At 39.9% G+C, this 15,662-nt stretch overlaps 1 protein-coding gene across 1 annotated transcript in view; it reads left to right on the top strand.

Moving 5' to 3' along the window:
• Positions 1–14,757, top strand: part of DSCAM (DS cell adhesion molecule) — a 401,851-nt gene extending 387,094 nt beyond the window's left edge. The window contains 2 exon segments of the mRNA XM_035546056.1: positions 14,416–14,462; positions 14,464–14,757. Coding sequence (XP_035401949.1) covers positions 14,416–14,462; positions 14,464–14,757 — 341 coding nt within the window.
• Positions 14,758–15,662: the final 905 nt, after the last annotated feature.

Here is a 15,662-nt window from a genome sequence, read left to right as displayed (position 1 = left end):
CTATTTCTGCAATTAGTAATGTGTAATAGTTGGCTGCCTCATATTCTAGCTCAATGTAAGTCTTACAGACCTTTTCCCTTCTAGTTAGTTGATACCACAGATATGCACTCAGGTTAGCAGTCAGAACTGCTTCTGACTTCTCCTGGATTTCTGCTCCTTTTTCTTGATGTTTGGTTTATGGAAACAAGAATCAGTTTCATGAAGTCAGCTCAGACATAAGAGGCGAAAAGAGCATGGATTATGCCATGAAAAAATAATACTATACTTATAAAGAAAAACAGAGTAATCATGCCTAATGCTGCAGTAACTAGCAAATATGGCAATGAAGCAATTTTGTCATACTAAATCTGAGATATGCACCATGACTTCAGAATGATCTAAATAATTGGCATGGTTATTCTTTTATAACTCAGACTGCCAAGCCTATTGTGCTTTAGTACATGTCCCTACATATCAGCTGAAGTTAATGCATCACAAAATCACAGAATACTTCAGGCTGGAAGAAAGCTCTGAAGGTCACCTGGTCCAATCCCATGCTCAAACAGGGCCACCTAGAGCCACTTGCCCAGGACCATGCCCAAACAGCTTTTGAAGACCTACAATGAAGGAGACTCCACAGCCTCTCTGGACAACCTGTGCCAGTGTTCTATCACCTGCACAGTAAGGACATGTTTTCTAGTGTTCAGTCAGTGCCTCCTGTGTTCCGCTTTTTGCCCATTGCCTCTTGTCCTGGCACTGGACACCACTGAAAAAAGCCTGTCTCTGTCTTCATTGCACCCTCCCTTGAGGTGTTTTTATACATAGAAAATTCCTCCCTGATCATTCTCTTGTCTACGCTAAACAGTCCCATCTGTCTCAGCTTTTCCTCATAGGAGAGATGCCACTGTCCCTTATCCATCTTCAGTGGTCCTTAGCTGGACTCTGTCCAGAATGTCCATGGCTCCCGTGTAGCAGGGAGCCCAGAACTCCAGCAGTGCTGCAAAGGAAGGATCATTTCCCTTGACCTTCTGGCTGCACTCCTCATGCAGCCCAGGATACTGTTGGCCTTCTTGCTGTAACGGTACATTTCTGCTTCATGTCCAATTTGGTGTCCACTGGGAACCCCAGGGCATTTTTTGCAAACCTATTTTTGTTTTTAGCTGAGTGGCTCCTAACATGTTCTAGCACATAGGGTTGTTCCGTCCCAAGCAAAGGACTTTGCACTTTCCTGTGTTATACTTCTTGGAATTCATCCCATTTCTCCAGCCTGTCTGGGTCCCTCAGGATGGCAGCACTAGCCTCTCGTTTACCATCCACTCCTCGCAATTTTGTGTTATCTCCAAATTTGTGGGTGTACCCCATTAAGGCTCATCTGTTTATGTATGTCCAGTTTGTTTAAGCATTTCCTGACCCGATCCTCTTCCACCAAGAGTGCATATTCTTTACTTCAGCATTTCCCCCTGATCTCTGGGGCCTGGGATTCCTGAAGATGGATTTTGCTAAAAACCAAGTAAGGAAGGCATTCAGTACCTCAGCCTTTTCCCTGTCCTTTTTCACAAGATCTCTGGCTCCATGCAGTAGTGGGCTCACATTTTCCCTGGTCTTTCTTTTATCACCTATGTACTTATAGAAGCCCTTCTTGATGCTTTTGAAATCCCTAACCAGACTCAGCTCTAAATGGGCTTTCACTTTCCTAACCTCATTTCTGGATGCTTGGACAGTACCTCTGCATTTCCCCCAGGTTACCTGTCTCTGTTTCCACCCTCTGTATACTCCTTTTTTTCTTCTGAGTTTTTCCAGGAGCTCTTGTTCGTCCATGCAGGCCTCCCAGCATTTTTGCCTGACTTCCTGCTCTTTGAGACAGACCTCTCTTGAGCTTGGAGGAAGTGATCCTTGAACATCATTCGACTTTCTTAGATATGATAGAGGTTACTTCTATCTGTCTGTAGAAGCAGCTGTAGATGTTTTCTGCATCATTGTCTTGAGACCAGACCAAAACTTTCAAGTATATAGAGACAGCGTTATTAATTTTTCTCCAATCTAAACAAACAAACAAATGAGTAAATAATTGGGAGTTACACTTTTCTTAAACTTCTGAAAAGTTATAACTACCAGAAATGGAGCATGAAAGTAAAATGTTTATGAATTCTCACATTCAGTGTTTTGAAAGCATGTCTTAGGCATCCTTTCTTTCTGATCTTTACAACTTCATAGACAGATCTTTGAAAAGAGATGAGATTATTTGTAGGTTTTTCTTCAGCATCAACAATAACATTGTTATTTTTCCTTTATAATAACTGTGAATCTCACATGTTAAACCACCAATCAAACTAGCCTTGCTGCCTAACAACAGCTTTGGCATAGTTTCTAAAAACTGAAAAGATAGATGCAGATTTTCACACAAGTTTTTCTGGGCTTCCCAGAGCTGGCAGACCTGATCTGCCCAGGTCATGGAGCTGACACACTGGAGATGGTGACATTGCTCAGTAAGCCATTAGAGTGGTAATGTGTCCCAGGAGGCACATTATAAGAGGAAATTGGAGCAGTAGAGATAGCACAGCAGTACTTTAAACACAAGGGATAAATCAGACCCTTTAGAAAAGTGTTTTTTGAAATCCTAACATATGTTCACTGTTAATACTCTTCATGATATAAAAATGGTATCAACATAGTTTACATTGCATTGTTCATCACAGTTGTCACTAGAATTATCATTAGCAAGATCAGGTTCTCAAGGAATTTGCACACTGGGCAATTATCTCAACAGTATACTAGCGCCTTTCAGATCAAGACTGAGGCACACTGTCATGTTAATATTGAGAGGTTTCAACAATTGCTACCCCAAGTTTACCTGAGAAGTTGACAAATGAGTCAGTCCTTCATGCTCCAAAGCTGTCATTCAAATATTTCATTCAGAAACTAGGTTGGACAGAAATTAGAAAGAAATATACACTTTTCCTACCTCCCACTGTGCTGTCAAAAAGTCTGTAATGTAAAAAGGTGGAAGATAACTGCAGAGGTTGAAAAAGATTTCCAATATTGTTTTTCTTTTCTGTTTCAAAAAATTAACCACAAATTGAGTTACCAGAACAGTTATTTTTAACTGCAGTAAACATTGCAGTAGCAGAGTTTATTAAAAATAGATTTCTGTTATTATAATTTTAAATCTTGGTAATAGTCTCAGCCAAGAAGCCTTTTTTTTTTTTTTTCCATCTCTACTAAATTATTGGGCTTATTAACTGGGCAATCTTTTGATATTTCCATGCTTTCGAAGTGCTATCTATATCCTTTTTTTTGTGGACAGATCATTTGCTTGCATCCTCCGGCAATGGAATTCATACTTAGAAGAAATAATAGATGACCGGTGCTTGAATAGGAAATATCTAGAAAATTTCATCAGGTCTCTTGCAATTTGCAGAAGGCTTCCTTTAGCAGTGCTGCTGCAAAACTCAGACCCACAGATTTTTATAATTTTTTTTTCTGATGTTAATTGTCACTGAAAATACTCTGATTTTGTGATATTATCCTTAAGGATTAGCCTGACTTGACGGACCAGACAGAAATTTTTCTACCTAACGTTGTTAAAAAAAAAAAAAAAAAAAAGAACAATCTCATTTTGGCAATGCCTCTTCCCTTCCTCTTTGGACATCCTATTAATTGATAAACTCTGAATGACTAACAGCATCTCAGATACACTTTTAGAGAACAGATATCTTTCACTGGGTGTATCAGACTAAGATATTTTTGAATCCATTTAAAGGACCCCAAGATTTTATATCCCAGAACCTTCTCTACAGGCTTTCAGCTGCTGAAAGGAATCAGTTTATAAAGAAACCTGCATGTAGGTGGAGGAAAAAACGCAGGTGCAGACAGACAAACTCTGAAAAAAAAAAGATTTTCCTGAAACTGATTCCACAGCCATGAAGATGGGAAGAAAACCACATTGCTAGATAGGAAAGCTGAGTGCTTTCCTGGGTCCCTACAAAGCAGAAGCACCAGTTTGCTAAGCTGATACTCGAAGGGAAGCATTTTCTTCTTGCCACCGTTGGGTTGTTGGCTAATGCCTGAGGGTAGAGCTCCATCCTCTGTCTGCCAGCGCTCCTGCTCAGCCTCTCCTTCCCAGAGGAGATCTGGCCGGCAGCCACTGCCTTCTTGCAGCAGCCAGAGGACAGGCCTGCTCCCAGACAAGTTCTCAGTAAGCAAGTGTGGGCATCAGCACCTTCAGTGATGTCTACAGGTGAAACTATTGAGCAGTGCAGGCTAGCTGTTACCCAGAGAGGCCCAATTCTTGGAGGGGTACCACCGTGTGAGCTCTCCCCTTATGCAGCCAGTGGGAAGGGAGAGGTGGACACTTTGGTCTGGGTTTCTTCAGCTGGGCATCTAAGTCAGGCAGAGTGAGTTTCACCCTAAGGCTGCTGCACGTTTTCTAGAAAAGACACAAATACTGAAATCCTTTCAGTGTTTAAGATACCTCAATTAGCATTGTTGACCCAATTTACAAATTTCTAGCTGCTTTAACTCATTCTGCTGACTTGAATAGCAAAACCTTAGCTTACAGACAATTCTTAAGCTACAGAATGAAAACACTTTACTAAATAATTGTTTACAAGTGGCCATTAAAATAGAGGCTGGACCTCACCTGCAGTGCATAAATGTAGTTATAAACAACCAAGAGGAAGGTAAAATTTATGTTCAGGATGCAAATCTTCTTTTCCAGTATTCAGTCACTACAGCTAAAAATCAGCTGCTTAGCACACTAAGGAAAATATGAAGTTCACATTAATAGAAAGCACTGTATATTTCCAATGTCAGCCCTGTAACCTGAGATAAAAAGATGTGAACTCTTTTCCACTGATCTATGAATTGAAGGGTGAAGGAGTTATTTCCCGCTTCCACTCCATGAAGACAAGTGCAACATAGTGATGGAATCTATTTAGAGACAGGCTTTCTATGGAGAAGTTGCTGTCAGCACTCTATAAGCTGCAGCAGTAACTGAATCTGATACAAATTCTGCCACGGGAGATTCACTAATAGCTGGGACTCTTGACTTAAGGCCTCCAGTTTACCTTTTGCCTCCTTTTCCCATGTATGTTATATTATTCTGCATTGACTGAAAATGGAGTAGTACAGTTCAGCAGTTCATAGATCCAAAACTGAATTTCATGAAGATATGGGGGGATCTACATTTGACATTTTTTGTTCAGGAATCCTGCAGCAAAGTAGGAAATGATAACATGTGGGTTGTTTTCTTTTTTAGTTCCATGCTTGCACTGTCTGGTTTCAAATGCAATGGAATGTATATATATAGAGAGATAAATGCATATGCACATACCATATATAGTGTATATATAGAATGAAGAAATCATCAACATGGCTCCACAACCAGAGACCAATGTCCAGCTCTGAGAAAACTACATAAGGAGACAAATCAAAACAGGCAGGTGGCAAAACAATAAGATAGGCAGAACTGTTGTTAAGTGGGCAAAATAAAATTCCGTGCCTATGTTTCTAACTGTAGCAAATACTTTTAACGTGCATGTTAACTTGTATGTATAATTACTTACACATACATGATATATGCTGAAATTACACCCCTAGGTGAGCATTTCTAATGTTATCATATTAGATTCTCTTGTACCTGGAATACTTTCTTTTTATTTCCTCTTATGCTGTTGGAAAACTAGGAATATGTCACAAAAAAAAGACTGTGCTATTTGTTTCTTATCATAGAAATGGCACTTTAGTGATGAGAGTAAATTGTCTTTATCCTCTCTCAGCTTTTATTTCTGCAGAAGCTATCAGGAGCTTTTTCTCCTTCTGCTGTATAAAGCTGAATGTTCTGCAGAGATGAAACCCATTTAATTCTGCATTTAATTTGACATGAACACATACTTGCAATCATTGCCTTGCTTCTGGTGGACTTGTAGAGGAAGGTTCACACTGCAAGTTTTTTAACCTTGGCAGCACAATAAAACGGAACATAAACAGGATCAGATCAGAAGCTAAAACACTATGAGATCAAAAAGGGAAACTATCAGTGTGAATCATGAGTTTAAATAGGGCAGCTGTTCAGTTACAAACTCTCTGTACAATTATGATATGAAAATTCCATTTTAGGTAGCAAACAAAAAGTCTGAAAGCTAAACTCAATTCACTGACAACAAAAGTAATCTGAATTATTTTTACAACTGTTGTCTATGAATCAGTGATATTGGTGTTAGGAAGATTTTTATTTATTTATTTATTAAAGGAGATAAACAACTGGTACCTCTTCCTCAGGAACTTTACTGGGAGTGTCTGACAACACAATTATATTTTCTTGCTGACATTTAATTTATTTATTGTTTTGATTTGAAGATTAACCACGCCTATGGAAAAAATCTCACTTTAAAAAAGAAAATAGATTTGGCCTGCTCACAGCATTTTAATTTTGAAAATGTCAAAGCATTTCATCTTTATATTGTTGAGGCAGTGTGTATGATTTCTGTGAGGCCTCTCAGTCGGCCCAAGGTAACCAGAAGCAATTGCTCCGATACAGACAAGAGTTGTTCCAGCCTTGCTTTAAGGTCCTTGTGGTTATTTACAGGTGTTTTTGCTTTTAATGACTTCACCCAGTGGGCTCTCCTAGTTTCTCCTGTGCCACAAGATATTACTATAGTTTTAGATTTAGAAGAGATCTAATAGACTATTGAAAGTAATTTGAGAACGGGTGTAACTAGAGAAAAAAAAAAAAAACGTTCCTAATTTGACTGTAGTGATAGTCTTTGCTATCCATGTAAAAGCTCCTTTTATGCTTGTTTTTAAAGCATAGCTATATGTACACATAGGCATATTTCAGTATTGTTTACCTTTTCATGCCAGCATCCTTAATTTAAATGTGAAAGGTGGAGCTCTTGCCCCAGTGGATTAATTAAAAAATATGCAGTGCTGCACTTTGTCAGCAGCACTCAGATGATTCAAACTGATGGACCTGAGGAGGCCAAGCTACAGCAATCCATCCGTGAAGACATCTTCATCAGAGCAGCAGGGCAGGGCTGATATTGGTTTCCTTGTTGCAGCCTGACCTCCCCACAACTATTAGTGGAGCCTTATGCCTCCCATCACAGGTGAGGTCAGGTTTAGCCGTGAAGTCATGGGCATGGTGCAAAGCCTGTTGAGGTCAACAGAGTGGCTCCCACTGACTTCAGTGAACCATAAGTATGGTTTGAATTTCTCACCTCTCTAGCCTGGGTTCCCAAGATATCCCAGGAATAAACCTGTGATGGAAGCCCCTTTCCATGGAGCCACAATCAATTTAACCCTAGATGAAGTGATGCATAATTAAACAGTTTCTGTTCACTGCACAAGGATCAGCAAACTCATCTTGAAACTCCAGTGTTGCTAACTACAGGCACCTGAGCGAGGGCTGCAGCACCACTCCCCTAGCTTAACCAGCAGACAGGAGAGGGCTGTCTCAGAGCACCCTTAAAAAATGCATGAAGCAGCTTGCGTGACAAGACAAAGATGGGAACAGAGAGCTCCCATACTTTGCTTTTCTATCACCATTTCATTATTTATTGACAATTTTTTCTAACTTTCTGTTTCAGAGACTATATTGATTTATATGGTGAGGTCCATTTTACAAGTTTTTTTTAACTTAGACATTGCATTAAATCGAAACAGAGAGGCTCCAGTTCTGCAGGTGCACTTGCCCTGTGAGACTGAACATCCACAAGGTATCTCCATAGGTCATCTGGCCCCTGGAGTTAATCACTTCTTACGTCCTTACATCCCCAGCTCAGCAGTCGGGAGTCCTTTAAAAATAAGGCAGTTTGCCTTAAACAGTAAAGTTACTTCTGAAAGGTACCGAGCATCCTGACAGATTTTTACAAGTGCAGCCCCATACGTGAGACCAAAGTTCTGCTTGTACGAGCTTAAAGCAAAATGTAGTGCTTCGGTTCCTGTTTCATTAGGCATTTCAAGACTAGGTAACAATCTCATAATCATGTCTCCTGGCATCCAGTTAGACAGATGAACAGTATGTTATGCTGATATATTACAGATGTATGAGCTCAGTTAAACTGTAGCAGCCATGTTTTTGCTTTAAGACACATTGATTAAGGACTTTTTCTTGGAATTAGGAGGCTTAAATCTAAATAACAAAATGAATCATCTTATTAAAAAAAAAGATCCGCATTAGGTTGAATTATCATTTTCAGTCACTTAAACCTAATCTCCAGGAAGTATAAATCAATTTATAGTCTTGCTGAAATCAATACAGCTACTCTGAATTATAACGGCAGAAAATTCGGCTCCTGAATTACAGTTTTCCTGACATTCTGGTGTTTCACATGAGGTAACTGCAATGACTGTAGTCAACAGCAACAGTTGATTTTATTTTTGTGTGTGAAACTTAACTGGTATTGTTAATGCTTTTATGACAATGCCAGTTTTAGCAGATTGCAATGTGCAGCATTTAATTAAGGTCTTCAAATGAGGGTGCAGTCTTCACGGAGAAAGAAGAGGGAAACTTGCCAGATATAAATGACAGACTCAAAAGTGTGTTAAGGGATTCCAATTTCTCAGTCTAGAAATGGAAAGATCAGCATGTTTTCCTAAAGCATTGTGGCTGTTTCCTAAATGTGATCACAAACCTGAACAGGGTAAAGACATGATTTTATTTCATCTGCCAGGTAATGTCACCTCCATTTCCAGTACAGATCAATACTGGCTTCAGAGAGCGGAGCTGTGTTGCTTAAAGCATCCCCCTGAACTTTTTGATTGTTCAGTTGTTTCATTTTGCTGCAACATTTCTGAGAAAATAATAATTATTAAATAAAGAGCATTGGGAAAGTGGCTCCAATCTGAACAGACATTGAAGGAAGGAAAAAAATTATCCTCCAAGCTTCTAGCAAGCATCCACCTCATCCTTCGAGTGGATGCTGAGCCAAGGCGGGCACCACGAAGCTCAGCAGGTGCTGGGAGCAGACACACTGACTGGAGACGGAGGGAGAGGGAGCATGAGCCTGCTCCATGTGCTGACAGCAGCAGTTGTGAGAAATGTTGTTGCTGCTATCAGCCCAACTGCAGCTCAAGCTACAGCTCTCTAAGAAAGCTCTACCTGCTAGCTATTAACGGTGTGCCAGGTTTTGAAGTGGCAAAGACTCCGAGCACTGATTGTGCTCTTTTTTTTTTTTCAATCAAGCCTCTCACCTTGGCCTTGCAAACTTCCCACCCTTTCTTCATTTCCAATATTCACTTTTCCTATGGCAATCTTCTGAAAAACAGCCTGTGAGTATCAGCAACCAGCCTGTGAGTATTAGCAAAGACTTCACTGATTTATTTACTGTGCTAGAGAGCTGGAAAGCCCCGCTAAACTTTTTAATCAGCATGAAACTGAACTTAAAGCTAGCTGTCAGCAGCTCTGTCTCCTTCGCTTCCTTTCACATGAGAACACAATATCCCACCAGCGCTTCCCCTTCAAACACAGGGCAAGGCAGGCGATGCTGAGCACAGTGGCACTTTGCAAAGTGCCGCCCCCATAGCACTCCAAATGGCAGAAAGCCTCCGAAACCAAAATAACTGCATTAGCGAGGCACTTTACCCGTGCTGATGGAGCTGTATAGATTCAGTTCTGACATGATCACTGATCCTGTGAGATCATGCCAGGGACATCTTCAAGAGCTTTTTGTACACAATCCCTTATTCCAGTAAGTCATGTGAGTGCCCTATTCACCCCGTCTTATTCTTACCTTTGTTAATGAAAATATCCTGTCAGAGTCACTGAACTTACATTATAAACTTTTCTGAAATAATACTGCAAGCAATGTGGAATTTCTTTCACATGGCAATCAGACCTTGAAACTCATCAGGCAGTTGAGGGGATCTGTTCTGGAGCTTTGTGAAGGAAAATTGCTTTTGCTTTAGTAGAAGTTATGATTCATGAGCAAATGCATATAGCTATCACGTGACTACTTGGTAAGAGTATCTTTTTTACAGTCTGTGATAATCTCTGTATTGAATATAGCACAGATTGTTAGATTTTCTGGAGCAGATGAAAGCAAAAACGCATGCAAGCTTTCTAGCATTTGAAAGAGTGAATCTTCAGGGAGAAAAGAGTGCATCCCAGTTTGGTTTAGTTCTGCAAACAAGATAGCTTCCTTGAATAAAATCCCAGAAAAGATAGGCAGTGGTATGTTTTCCTTCATGTAGCCTGTGAAACTCATCCCACACCCTCCCGTACCTGGTGCTGACTTCCAGAAGAAAAATAGATACTGTTTTTTAAAACTTTTTGTATCACCTCAGCTGCACTGAAATAAAAGTATATAATTTTTTTCTCAGTGATGCATTAACTCAGAAAATACTCCATTTTTTGTAACTTGCATTGTTTCTGGTAAATATGGTAAGTGATTTTTAGCATTTGTTTGCAAATATCTATTGAAGGTATCATTTTCTTAAATGTGCTATACTAAGTAATTCATTAGAGAGTTGGCCACTTGAAAAAAAAAAAAAAAAGAAAAAAAAAGTCCAGGGTCACTCTGGCTTAAATTGCCACATTCGGGTTTGACTGGATGCTTATTATTTTTATACAAACTCTATTTTTCTAAATATAGCAAATTTTCCTTTAAAAAAAATCATAAAACTATGTTTTTGAATAATTTTTGTACTAATTAAGCCAAAATGCATGAATTATTAAACACGCTCATTTGTAGTGCTCATGCACTTGAAAGATTTGCTTTCATTACTAATAAGGCACACACACCACTGAGAAGAGGTAATTAGAGCATCAAAGGCAGTGAACCATCCTGAAACTTCATAATGCTTTGCCTGAAAAAAAAAAAAAAAAATTTTTGTTCAGCTGACTAGTAAGAAATCAAAAAAATGTCTATACGGTTGTGTCCAGAAGAATGAGAACCAAAATCTTTCCAAGTAACTCCATATAGATAGATATGGTAAGATAGATCTCCATATAGATAGATATGGTATAACTCCATATATAGATATGGTAAGAGGCTTTTAATCTTCTTTAAAACACCTTCAGAATTGATGAAGGAATGCCAAAAGTGAAGCTTTGTGGTTATATTTCAAGGGCTATGTTTTTAAGTCAGAAACATGTTAGTCCTTATAAATCAAAGACTTTCTTTCATACTATGATACCGTTTCAATCCTAGCAAAGAAAAAGTTACATTCTCTTTTTTTTTTTTTCCCAGTAAATTTAAATGTTTGTTTTATTTTGGAAGTAGTTGGAGGGAAAGATACTTCTTGATAATTATAAGTAGGACTGGCACTTTTTACATAAATGTACATAAATATGTACATCCTAATTGAATTATTAGTGCACCGTTTAAGTGATGCCAGAGATTGTGCACTGCGTATCTAGCTCTGGAGAAGGAGTTACATCCTCTAGTTTCTCATTACTATAGCCCTGTTGAAACTTTGCCCCCAGTCATTTAAAAAATCACAGTAAAGTGACTGCATGTTTTTTATACAGATTATTGACTACGCCTTCCTGTGTAAATTTATGGAGGGGGATTTTTTTATTTTTTTTTTAACATAGCCCAAAGCTCTTAACTACATGTGAGAAATGTCTAGACAGCAGCTTGAAAACCAACCTTCATCTCTGTAAGGTTCAACACATCCTTTTTATAGTCCGTGCATACCCATTGCTCTCAAGAGATGGGGATGTGTTAAGATACGGGAATGGCTGACTGAGGGGACAGCTAGAGGCTGCCAATGAGCCACACTCCGGATGCTGCTCTGCACTGGCTCCTTCACAAAAAGTTGACTGCAAGGCATAAAAGTAAGGGGTAATGTGCATGAGGTGGCCTGGCCGGTCTTAGTGGAGCCATGTGCATTGTGCCATTGGACATGCCAGGTGAGAGAAGTGCAGCCTGCCTCACAGGGTATCAGGATGGCAGAGATCTTCAGGAAAATGCCCGTCGCTGTGAGAAGCAGGGATGGAGGTGCAGCACAGAAAGTTGGTCCTCACCTGCTAGGCAAAAGGGACTGCTGTGTTTTGATGGGGGATTATATACAGGATCACAAGAGAAACCCCACTTTCTGGCCCCAGCAGTTTCTAAACACTCCTTGTTTCCCTGATAAGAGAGAAGATAATACTTTGGTATTATAGTTAGTTGTAAGATTTTCCTGCCTAACAAAACCACTGCCATCTCAGAGGCAGTATCTCTTTGAGAAATCCCGTGCCTGAGGTAGCCAAACAAAGACCCTCATTGCCTTCATTTTCAAGCAGAGATGGGGACACAACCACCCTCTCCTACACTCTGGAGGTGCTTGTCTCTGCCCACCACTGTGGCTGCTGTAAGGCTCCTTATTTAGGATGCTACAAAAGATACAGCCTCAGGGTCTTCTCCCTGCAGCCTGCAGGGAGTGGTCATTGCAGCAAGCTCTACAGCTGCTCAGTTTGATGCCTGTAGTGAAGCAGAGCAAGTGGGCACCTCCCTGTGCCTGCCAATTTGTGTGTCTGTGTCCTGATGTACTTCACCCCAGCAGCAGGCACGTTGCTGTCTCAGCTGAACTGGCCCTCATGCGCCTAATGTGTTTGGCATGGAATGTGCTATAGGAAAATAAGGTAAATGAGCAAAACCAATTAACGCTACCACAACCCATTTTTCAAGCAGTAATCGGTGTGATTATGAGCACAAGCCTCCCCCTCTCTCTCAACCTTACATAAATGTTGCCGTTGTCAGCCTAACCTTGAGATGTGCACTGTGGGGGTTAAATACCCTGCGCTGTGCATCCGTGTTGGAGGTGCAACTAGAATAAAGTATATGGTGTCAGACAGTGCCTGGGGGATTTCTATAGGAATAAACAGTGATTCTGCCCAAATGTAGCTCCTCAGCAATTCCTGGTCTATGACCTGAAATCATGGGTAGAGCAGATGCTATTAGTCTTCCAGGTAAGAATTGCAGTAAAGGACCTGTTTTATTTTAAAGCACTGGAGAGCTTTTAGCTTGGTTAGGAAAATCAAAATTTTTATAGGCTGTTTTATTACAAAGAAGTGCTTTCCTGGTCTACTGTTTATGCCACTGGCACAGGTCAGCCTTAGTTTCTCGAGCTGTAAATAGCTCATGTAGACACAGGAGTGATAGGTCCAAGAATCTTCTACTTTAAACATTCAGGATGCGTCCCATCTGTGGTTAAGGCTATGGTTTTTATATCAGCCATAAGAAGGAATCTATATATCTGCAGCAGAAGCCTGTAAAGAAGTGAAAATGCTGTTCCTGACTGTGCCTGTAACAGTGCCTTTTTTTTTTCTTTTTTGTAAATATGTGAGGTTACACCATCAAATATTTTTAGAAATGCATTTCATTATGTGCTTGATTGCCCCTCATTTCCTTGAAGCAATTTTATGAATACCTAACAGGCAGGGCTAGAATAAATAAGTCAAACTGATTTCTGTAGCAGTTCTAATAGATGTGCAGATACAGGGGTGGTAATGCTAACCACTGGCTTATTCCTGACAGCAGGTCCAAGGCATCTATTGGAACTCAACAGCTTAGCAAAGGCAAATCATCTGGTATGAGCCATCATCAAACCCAAATAGAAATGCTCACAAATCAGGGGAAATAATAAATAAGGGGTCCTGAGAAGGCTTCTTCTTGCATGTATTACCTATTTCTCATGCTCACACCAGAATATGTACTGACAATACAGAACAGAAAGGAAGAAGGGGGAAACAAGAGCCAGGGTGCCTGTTCCAGTGCATTTCATTGCCAAAAAAAGAAAATAAAAATAAAAATAAAAATAAAAATAAAAATAAAAATAAAAATAAAAATAAAAAAACAGCATATTGCTGGCCATAGGACTGTTAGTGGTAGAAAATCATTAGTGGCTTAAACACAATGATGATGGATGGCAGGAAAATGTTGTTATGTTAGGACAAAAATGCTTTTCTGTTTTATTTGGAAATATCTCTAAATCTATAGCCTTAACATCCTTGCACCCCTTTTAAATGAGTCTGGCATTTTACTTTGGATTGGGGTCATTAATTCTAATTGTGGAAGTTTCCATTCAAAACAGAAAATAAAACATAGAAATCTACCAAGACTCCACATTGTCCAAGTTTTGAGAAATGAAGACCAAGACCTTGTGTTTAAGGAATTTGAGAAAAAACTTGCTGTTCTTTTCGGTTTACCTTCTTCATGCTATGAGTGCATGTAAAAGATATTGTGCTTCTTACTATAATCATCCCATTATGATAGCAAATATGAACAACAAACTCCTAGGGATCTGCCCACAGGAGCTCCTTGACCCATTACCCTTGACTCTGCAAGGTCACAGCATAGTAAACAGATGAGAGATGATACATGAGTTGTAAATGCTGCAGCTGGGTTGATTACAGATCCTTCACTGGGGTGGCCAAATGCATCCATCTGAATCCCCCAGCCAGTGCATGGACCATACGTAAGGTGGTGTTTTTCTCTTTTGCCTCTCCAGGTGATCTCGTGCATTTGCCACCGTACCTCCGGATGGACTTTTTGTTGAAACCGTGGCGTGCAGGGCGCGAGCAGAGACCTGGGTTTGGGGCAAGCCTGCTTGGAGCCACAGAAAAGCCGAACCTTGAAGCGCCCCACTGTCCTGGAGCCGATCCCCATGGAGGCATCCTCCACGAGAGACGTCCAGTCATGGCAACCTGGTGCTGTGGCAACGTTACCTCAGCGAGAAGGAGCTGAGCTAGGACAGGCAGCGAAAATGAGCAGCTCCCAAGAATCCCTGCTGGACTCCCGGGGCCACTTGAAAGGAAACAACCCCTACGCAAAATCTTACACCCTGGTATAACAAAAAGAGCATGGCTGGACAGTGGCTGTAAATATTTACACTGAAAAAAAAATCCAATGAAAGCTACCTTTTTTTTATTGAATTCCAATATTTATAATTAAAGAAGAAGATTGCCAAAATATTTGACAAAAAAAAAATAATATGAGCGACAGACAGTGCAAAGACTCTCTTGCTTTTTTTCTGTCTGAGTGTGAGCTTCATCTGACTGGACATCTGAATTTTTGGGTAAAAGAGTCCAGTTTTCTGATCTTCACAAACGTTTGTGTTTTTACTGATTTTCTACGAAGTGCATGGAGACTTAACTGAAACATTTTAACTGGAAGTTCCATCAGACAAGATTAAAAAGGGAAAAAAAATCACTTTAAAAAAATCACGATATTTGTGAATTTAACAGGAACATGGGAAAACAAAAAGTCTTTTGTCATGTTTTGCACTTTTTTTTTTTAATTAGAAAATGGGTCCTTGATTGTTCTTTTTTTTTTGTTGTTAATTAGGATGAGTGATGTCAGTGGAGTAAGGGGACTGTTCTGTTTTTTTTTTTAATATTAATTTAATGAGACACTCTTTGCATTTTGTCTATGCGAAATAAAAGGGTCTTCTGCCTTTATTTGTGACGTCTGCTTCCATTGACTTCTGCTGTACTTGGCTTTCCCTAAGCATAATAACCATTTTAGTACTGTCCTCTGAACACTGTATTCTTGTACCTTGGTCAGAAAAGGCAAGTTGGGTCATGCCTTCCAAAAAAAATATAAAATGAAAATGGGGTTCACTCTCCCACAGCATTTTTGCTACCCAGGGGCAGAGAGCCAGAACAGCACAAATGCAGCCTGTTCCCCATCAAACTAATCTAGACCCTGCACTCCCTTCGTCTGAAACCAGGAGGCTTTCATTTCGCTTCAGTATAT

Source organism: Cygnus atratus, chromosome 1 (assembly GCF_013377495.2).
Source record: "Cygnus atratus isolate AKBS03 ecotype Queensland, Australia chromosome 1, CAtr_DNAZoo_HiC_assembly, whole genome shotgun sequence".
Taxonomy (NCBI): domain Eukaryota; kingdom Metazoa; phylum Chordata; class Aves; order Anseriformes; family Anatidae; genus Cygnus; species Cygnus atratus.
Note: the sequence above shows the minus strand (reverse complement) of the source record. Positions and strands in the feature narration are given on the sequence as shown.